We start from the raw sequence: 7,986 nt of genomic DNA, 5'->3' as shown, positions 1-7,986 counted from the left end.
CGGGGGCTGCACTGCAGAGCCCGTGCCTCCCAGCGGCTTCCAAGTGCCAGCCCTGCCTAGGTCGCCTGGGGCCTGGGGCCTGGGGAAGGCTGGAGTGTGTCCAGGGAAGGCTCCTGGGGGCGGAGGGGAGGACAAAGGGGGGCCGTGGGGAGCTAGGCGTCGCCGAGGCTCTCCCTGTGCCGCCTCATCAGCTCCTTCAGCTTCTGGATCTTGAGCACCAGGGCCTGGGCCTCCCAGGCGCCCTCCTGGCCTTCCAGCAGGGCCTGGTACAGCTCCAGCTGCTGCTCCAGCAGCTCCTCAGCCTGGGCCAGCTCCGCTGTGCGCTGGAACGGGGGGCCCTGTGCAGGGGTGAGGGAGCATCAGCCAGGGAGGGAGTTGAGGCCCTCAGAGGCCGGGGGGTGGGGGGCTGTGGCTGGACTTGAAGCCACCCTCCTCGCTGTTGACCCCATTAGCTGAAGGCCCCTGTTGGAGAAGCCAGGGTCGTCCCTGTGGGCACAGGCCGTGGGGTGGAGAGGCTCCCGGCCCGGGAGCTGCACCTGGGCTCCTCGGGCAGGATGTAGGGTCACAGGGAGGACTGGTTGTCCCTCCCTAATAAATAATTAACAGTGGTGGGGGGGGAACTGCTGCTCAAGGACTTGTGGACTGCTGCTTGGGAGGCAGGGAGGTTGGGTGGGGAGAGGGAGCCCTGAGGACAGGCCTCGGTGGGGTGGGGAGTGCAAGAGGGGACTGAGGGGATTTATCTCCCCCTGCCCTCACAGTTCTCTCTTGCCCTCCACCCTTCTGTCCTTACCCTGGGGGGCTCCTACTTACCCTGGGGGGCGACCTCATCTTCCCACTGTCCGTGAAGTTGGTCTGCTCCTCTGTGCTTGCCTTGGGGTTCTGGGAGCAGCCCCGGGAGCTCCGGGGAGCCAGGGACCAGGAGGACAGGAGGTGGCGACAGCACCGGGAGAGCCAGGACAGAGGCGTCGCCATGGCGGTGAGGCTGGGAGCTGTCTGAGCTGCCCAGCGGCCACCAGGAACTGGTTCCGTCCAGGCCTTGGCCTCGCTTCAGTGCCCGGCTCTGCCCAGGCCCCCGCCCCTGCCCGCTGTGCCCCCACCTCTCAGCCTGGCCCCAGAGTCCAGGAACAACTGCCCTTGATGGAAAAGTTCCTGTCATTCAGGCAGAACTTGATTCAGGACGCAGGCGCCTGCCCAGGGCGCTGTGTCTGTTCCCCATGTTCCCTCCACTCTGGGAAGGGGTGCTTCACTGGCTGCAGGTGAGGAGAGCGGCTCCCACGGTCTCAGCACTCAGTGTCCGTGGGGCCTTCTGGGGGCTCAGTGTGCTCGAGGCCCCGCAGCTGGCTGTGGGAGGCTGGAGGGCTCGCTCCTAGGTCCACCCGACTTCACATCTTACCCTGATATGGCTCAAGGACTGATTTCTCCTTTCTCGGTCCTCTCTTCCTGGTCCAGGATGACCGTTTTCCTTATCCCTGTGGAGCCTTTCACATCATAGGGCTTTTCCGTCTCTGGTCGGAGCACCTTTGTAGCTCTGAACCTTGGCTGACAGGTGACACCAGCACAGGCCTCCGTCCCCGCTTCGGCCCAGAGCAAGCCCTGTGCTCACACTGCCTGTGTGAGTCGTGTACACGTGTGCTTCCTGCAATGGGCTCCCAGGGGACGTCCTGCTGGGAGTGAAGTCCCAGCCCTTTGGGCAGAGGTGGCTCTTTCAAGAGTGTGGATGGTTTCAGTTTTGACCCTCTGGGATAAGGAAGGTCCTCAGATGGCAGGATTGCCAGAGGGTGGGGAGTTCATCTTTGGGACCTCACTCTGGATTGGGGGGGAAGATGGCCTCCGGACAGTGTGGGGTCAGGCAGAGGGCCTGTCTTAGAGTTCAGGGCCTCAGACCTGGTCTAGGCAGTACCTTTAGATGAGGCCAGAGGCCTCACAGTCCCCATTAGTTGATTTATACTGATGGAGGCAACTCATTCTGCCATTTGCATCCACTGTGAAGTATTTCAGGACAGCCAGCTTAATCTTTCTCTCATGCTTTTTTTTTTTTTTTGAGAGTTTTTTTGCTATAGAGCGCGTGCGCTCGCCAGACAGAGAGAGATATAGAGACAGAAAGCGAGAAATCACCCCCCAGGGGGGATGGCCATGCCGCAATCCCTTCTCCTCCATTCTCCTCTCGGGATCTTGGGCATGCACGCACACGCGCCCGGCGTGAGTTTTAAGCCACCGGGTCCGGGACGCGAACCGCGGTCGACTACGTGGGAGTCCAGCGACATAGCCATTACGCTAACTGCTGGTTCCCTCTCATGCTCTTTTTTAAAAATTTCATTTGATTTGTATTTGTTTTCTACGCCCAATCACTATACATCACTTAGCTTGTAAAGTGAATTTACCAACGTGAATACACCTCACACCAGTCCAGTTGAGAATACTATACACATTATCAACAGATAATAATCCGTCTTTGTGTCCAAAATTGTCTCGCCTCCCTATTGGTCTCCTTCATGTCTTCCCTCACACTGTCCCCCTTCTCCCACCCTCTTCTCACACGGCATCCAGGAAACACGAGCGGATCCAGTAAGTGATAAGCCACCCTCCCCCATCTTAGAGTAATGACTGTTTTAATTTCTGTCACCATATCTTAATTGCTAACGCCTAGATTTGATCAAATGGAATTAAACAGTCAACATTTTGTCACGGGGTCTCATCCAATGTGCTGTGTGTGGTTGTAGCTTTGCATGGAACCCGAATTTTACAAACCTCGCTGCTGTAAATAGAATGCGTGTGTATGTTCGGGCACACGTGTGTTCGCATCTCTATTGGCATATAGTCAAGGTGCAACTGCGGGGTCATGGAGCGAATAGATGCTCAGCTGCGTCTCGCGAAAAACAAGCCTTGTGCTGGCCCTGCAGTCTAATGAGTAAAGATGGATCCCACGTGGGCAACCATGGCAGGGGGGCTGCCCCAGTGGCTTGGAAAACATGCCAGGTGCCCCTGTGTCCATGTCCAAAATGGAGAAGTGGAGGTGAAGGGATTCCAGCGTGACTGCACTCCACTGGGGCGACAGACAGTCCTCTTATCCTCTCCCGCTTGGCAGGAAGCTTGAGCCTGGCCCCTGTTCTCACGGCAGGGCTTGCTTCGGCAGTTGCCACCTGGCAATCTGCCCGCCCAAAAGCCTCTTGGGTGTACTTCCTTTCTTTTCTATTAAACTTTGCTTCCTATCTATTACACTCGTGGTTGCAGTTTCATTTTGCACCTAGGGACAGATCTCTAATTTTAGTGATCTGGACCCAAAGAACCAAGGATTTCACAACGCAGCTCAACACTTTTCCGTCCGTTAACTTAATGGCGCCGTGACTCGGATTGTACCTTCTAGACCGGTCTCTCCCCGCTGCAACCACCAAATCTTCCCCCCGAACATTAGACGAGGTCTGTGAGTAGAAACTATGCTATGCTTTGCCGGGTTCTCTGCAGTCTCCAGTTCTAACTTCTGGTCACTTTTTCTTCTGGGTCTTGGATTTCTGGAGCCCTGGGTACTTCATCTCCTTTCTTCCCCTTTATTTTTCCAGATTTATAAATTTTAAATATGGAGTAAACAAAATTAAAAAAAAAAAAAAAAAAAAAAAGCAAGGCTTGCTCTGTGGGAAAGGACCACCAGGTGGCGCTGCCGCGCTGCTCCTGCTCCGTGTTTCCGGGTGGGAGAGGGAGGGTATTGCCGATCCTGTGTTTTTCCAAGTGAAATCGTCCTGACGGGCACACCTGGTTTCCTCTGGATCCTCAAGTCTAAGCAAGGACTAGCTCCTCACCTCACTGGACAAGGCTTTTTAACACAGGAAAATGGATGTGATTTCCAGGTTCCCTGCGTTCCCAGGTACTGTGCTGCTGGTAAAATGAAATCAAAATACACATTTTAATAAATAATATAGGAAGGTAAAACGACCTGTAATCAGCAAGTGCTTTATGTGGTCACACCATCGTGGTCCCCTTCTCCACCTGTGGACCAGCGGCCGATATGCTTTGTCTGGGTGGAGTAAACAGAAGGAACCAGTCACTGCACAGGGGACCTAGCAGGAGAGTCCAGCGGTTCCAGAACTACCGTGTAGAGATGACCCCCTCTGTGGCAGCCTTTGAGTATTCCCAGCAGTCCTGAAGTTGGATACTGAGGTCCAGGACCCCAACCTGGCCAACGCTGACACTCTCTTTCCTCACAGCTAAATGCCAATACCATCTGCCTCTTCCTAGAGGTAGGATTCCTCCACTACCCGAACATGACCGAGGCTGCCCTGACTGGCAACTGGCCAGGCGCCCAAGGTGGGGAGGGGGGGGTGTCAAGGCCTGCCGCTGAGCCTTCTGAGCACCGAGGAGGGAAGTGTCTCCTTTACCCACACAAGGCAGCCACTGTCCCCTGATGGTGACATCCTGTTACGATTTCTTATACTTGGAGACACTGAGAGACAATTTTCTCTCCAATTTTCACAAATGTATGAAAAGCAAGTATGTATAATTTCTAACAAAAGAGCTTTTAGCTAAAACGTTGTAGGCATGGGAACCAGCAGTTAGCGTAATGGCTATGTCGCTGGACTCCCACGTAGTCGACCAGGGTTCGCACCCTGGACCCAGTGGCTTAAAACTCACGCCAGGCGCGTGTGCGTGCGTGCCCAAGATCCCGAGAGGAGAATGGAGGAGAAGGGATTGCTGCGTGACCATCCCCCCTGGGGGGGTGATTTCTCGCTTTCTGTCTCTATGTCTCTCTCTGTCTGTCTGGCGAGCACACGCGTCCTATAGCAAAAACCTCTAAACAACAACAACAACAACAACAACACGTTGCAGGCATTACATTTTCTCTCTGCCTTTGCCAATGCTGAGTGTATCTCAGGGCTGGGCCACGAGACCTCCAGCCTGCCTGCCTGAGGGTGTCGGCAGCATGTTCCAGATGTGAGGCCAATGAGGAGGGAAAGGTGCATGAGGTCAATGTTGATGATTGCTGACTTAGGGAAGGGGCAGTTTGCAGTTCATCATAAATGGTAACATTTTTAGTGTTAAAAAGTTTTTATCGGGACCGGCAGTTAATGTAATGGCTATGTCGCTGGACTCCCATGTTAGCTGACCGTGGTTCGAGTCCCGGACCCGGTGGCTTAAAACTCACCCCGGGGCGGCTTTACTATGGCGGTTGGAGGAATGGCAGTGATCACACGTCAGCTGCTGGGAAGAACTGGATTCTCGTTTCAGGTCACCATCAGAAAAGCTAAGTTTGCTGTACAGTAAGAGTCAGGAGATCTGATCCTGGTCGTAGAATCATCCTTGATTACAGGATCTTGGGTTGTGTCTCCCACTTCATCTTTCCAGGCTGTCCCAGAAGACTGATAAAATTCCCATCTGACAAATCAATAGGAGTTCTTGGAAGAGAAAGAAAGGAGGTTGTTGGTGGAATAAAAGCAAGGTTGAATGAGTTCCAGAAAGCAGGGTTCTCAGACTCGTGGACAACAATCTGCAGAAGAGGACAACTTCAAACACCAACTAGGAGCAACATGCAGAGAAGTAAGATGAGAGGTGCCTCTTCAGGAAAGAAGACAGCTGGTCCCCAGCCGAAGAGTGTGGAGCCGGCTCTGCCAGGAAGATGGGGGGTCGCTCTGCAGAAAACCCCCCTTCAGGGTCTGTGAGGACGACAAGAAAGAACAAGCAGAAGACTCCTGGAAACAGAGATGGTGGCAGTACCAGCGAAGCACCTCAGCCCCCTCGGAAGGAAAGGGCCAGGGCCGACCCCACTGTTGAAGTGAAGAGGCATTCAAGAATAGAATGGAGGTCAAAGTGAAGATTCCTGAAGAATTGAAACCATGGCTTGTTGAGGACTGGGACTTAGTGACCAGGCAGAAGCAGCTGTTCCAGCTCCCTGCAAAGAAAAACGTACATGCGATCCTGGAAGAGCACGCAAACTGCAAGAAGTCACAGGGAAACCTCGACAACAAGGAATACGCGGTTAATGAGGTCGAGGCAGGAATAAAAGAATACTTCGATGTCATGTTGGGCACTCAGCTGCTCTACAAATTCGAGAGGCCCCAGCATGGCGGAATCCTCTTGGCTCACCCTGATGCACCGATGACCCAGGTTTATGGAGCACCCGACCTACTGAGATTATTTGTAAGAATCGGAGCAATGTTGGCCTATACGCCCCTTGATGAGAAGAGCCTTGCATTATTGTTGGGCTATTTGCATGATTTTTCTGAAATATCTGGCAAAGAATTCAGCATCTCTGTTTACTGCCAGTGATTACCAAGTGGCTTCTGCTGAGTACCACCGCAAAGCCCTGTGAGGGTCCACTGACCACTCACTCTTCATGTCTGGTGTCTGTAAACACCTTTTGTTCTTGTCTTTTTCTTGTATGATTGATATTCTTTAAAATTGTTAATGTATAACAGGGCTTATGTTTCAGTTTGTTTTCTGTTCTGTTTTAAACAGAAAATAAAAGGAGTCCAAGCTCCTTTTCTCATTTCAAAGTTGCTACCAGTGTATGCAGTAATTAGACAAAGAAGAAACATTCAGTAGAACATTTTATTGCCTAGTTGACAACATTGCTTGAATGCTGGTGGTTCTATCCCTTTGACACTACACGATCTTCTAATATGTGTTAATGCTAGGTGACAAAACGCCCTGATTTCCTAGTGCCAAAGGTTCCACTTAATGTATATACCTGAAAACCCATGCATTTGTCCTCTTTTTTTCTTTTTGTTTCCTTTTTTTTCTTTTTCTTTTTCTTTTCTTTTCTTTTCTTTTCTTTTCTTTTTATTATGGTGCTTGAAGTAAAACAGCCCATCCTCTGCAAGTCCATCTGTGTTGCTCCTTAGGCATTCTATCTTTGCTGACATTGTTGAAGGATGGTGGTTTGTTACATGGTTTTTGTATTGGAGTCTAATGCACATTCTAACATGATAGAGGCAATGCATTATTGTGTAGCCACGGTTTTCTGGAGAAGTTGATATTTTAGGAATTGTATTTCAGATCTTAAATAAAATTTGTTTCTAAATTTCAAAGCAAAAACAAAACAAAACAAAACAAAAACTCACCCCAGGGCGTGTGTGTGCATGCCCAAGATCCCGAGAGGAGAATGGAGGAGAAGGGATTGCGGTGTGGCCATCCCTCTGGGGGGTGATTTCTCGATTTCTGTCTCTCTGTCTCTCTCTCTGTCTTTCTGGCGAGTGCATGAGCCCTATAGCAAAAACCTCTCCCCCCCCCCAAAAAAAAAGTTTTTATCAATAAAGAGAAAGGTAGAGAGCCAGATATACTGCTTAAAAAAAAAAAAATAATCACTCAAGAATTCCAGGCTGTTAATCCCACAGGCTTTCCAAAGGAAAAACAAAATATTTCACAGGTAGTCAGAGGGGGTGCAGTCACCCCCACCCTTATGGATGTTCTCTAGGTCTTCCAAAACATGGGGGCAGATATTTGCCAAAAATAATTTCTGGGAGAGTATTAATACATGTAAAATACAGACATCTGCTGTGGAATGACAAGAAGTGTGAGTGGGGAGCCTCTAACATGCCCAGTTCTCTCTCTGGGTCTCTCTCCAGTGAACCTGATAGGAAATTAAAACAAAAAAATTGAGATAATTTAAAATGTGGTTGCCATGGTGTGTGTGTGTGGGAAGATGTGGGATACAGGACCAGCGCCATGGTCTAGTGTAGTCACATGGGCTCCCTTGTGGCCCACTGCATTCAAATCCCAGCCCCAAAGGTTTCAGGAACATGCCAAGTGTGTGTGTGTGCGTGCCCCAAGTCCCAAAGGGATGGAGAAGTGAAGGAGAAGGGATTGTGGCGTGGTCATGCCCCATTGGAGAGTGCCTTTTTCCCTCTCTCTCTGTCTCTCTGTCTCTCTGGAAGTGCATGTGTCCTCTGTCAATGTAAAAGAAAAAAAAAAAGGTGGAAGATACAGAAAACTGAAGATAGCGCCCAGGAGGGAGACGAAGAGTGAGATCCTTGCTGCTCCAGCTGGCACCCAGGCCCG

At 51.2% G+C, this 7,986-nt stretch overlaps 1 protein-coding gene and 1 pseudogene across 1 annotated transcript; one reads left to right on the top strand and one right to left on the bottom strand.

The window, feature by feature from the left end:
* Positions 1 to 8: 8 nt before the first annotated feature.
* On the bottom strand, positions 9 to 1,070 carry LOC102493833 (mitochondrial coiled-coil domain protein 1). The gene is made up of 2 exons (XM_006154244.3): positions 811 to 1,070; positions 9 to 338 (listed from the first exon to the last, which is right to left on the bottom strand). The coding sequence occupies exons 1-2, from the start codon at positions 970 to 972 to the stop codon at positions 153 to 155; spliced, it is 348 nt and encodes a 115-aa protein (XP_006154306.1). The 5' UTR covers positions 973 to 1,070; the 3' UTR covers positions 9 to 152.
* A 2,120-nt stretch (positions 1,071 to 3,190) lies between these two features.
* Positions 3,191 to 6,535, top strand: LOC102493412 (mortality factor 4-like protein 2; annotated as a pseudogene).
* The last annotated feature ends 1,451 nt before the right edge of the window (positions 6,536 to 7,986 follow it).

Source organism: Tupaia chinensis, unplaced genomic scaffold (assembly GCF_000334495.1).
Source record: "Tupaia chinensis unplaced genomic scaffold, TupChi_1.0 Scaffold000403_1, whole genome shotgun sequence".
Lineage (NCBI taxonomy): Eukaryota > Metazoa > Chordata > Mammalia > Scandentia > Tupaiidae > Tupaia > Tupaia belangeri.
Note: the sequence above shows the minus strand (reverse complement) of the source record. Positions and strands in the feature narration are given on the sequence as shown.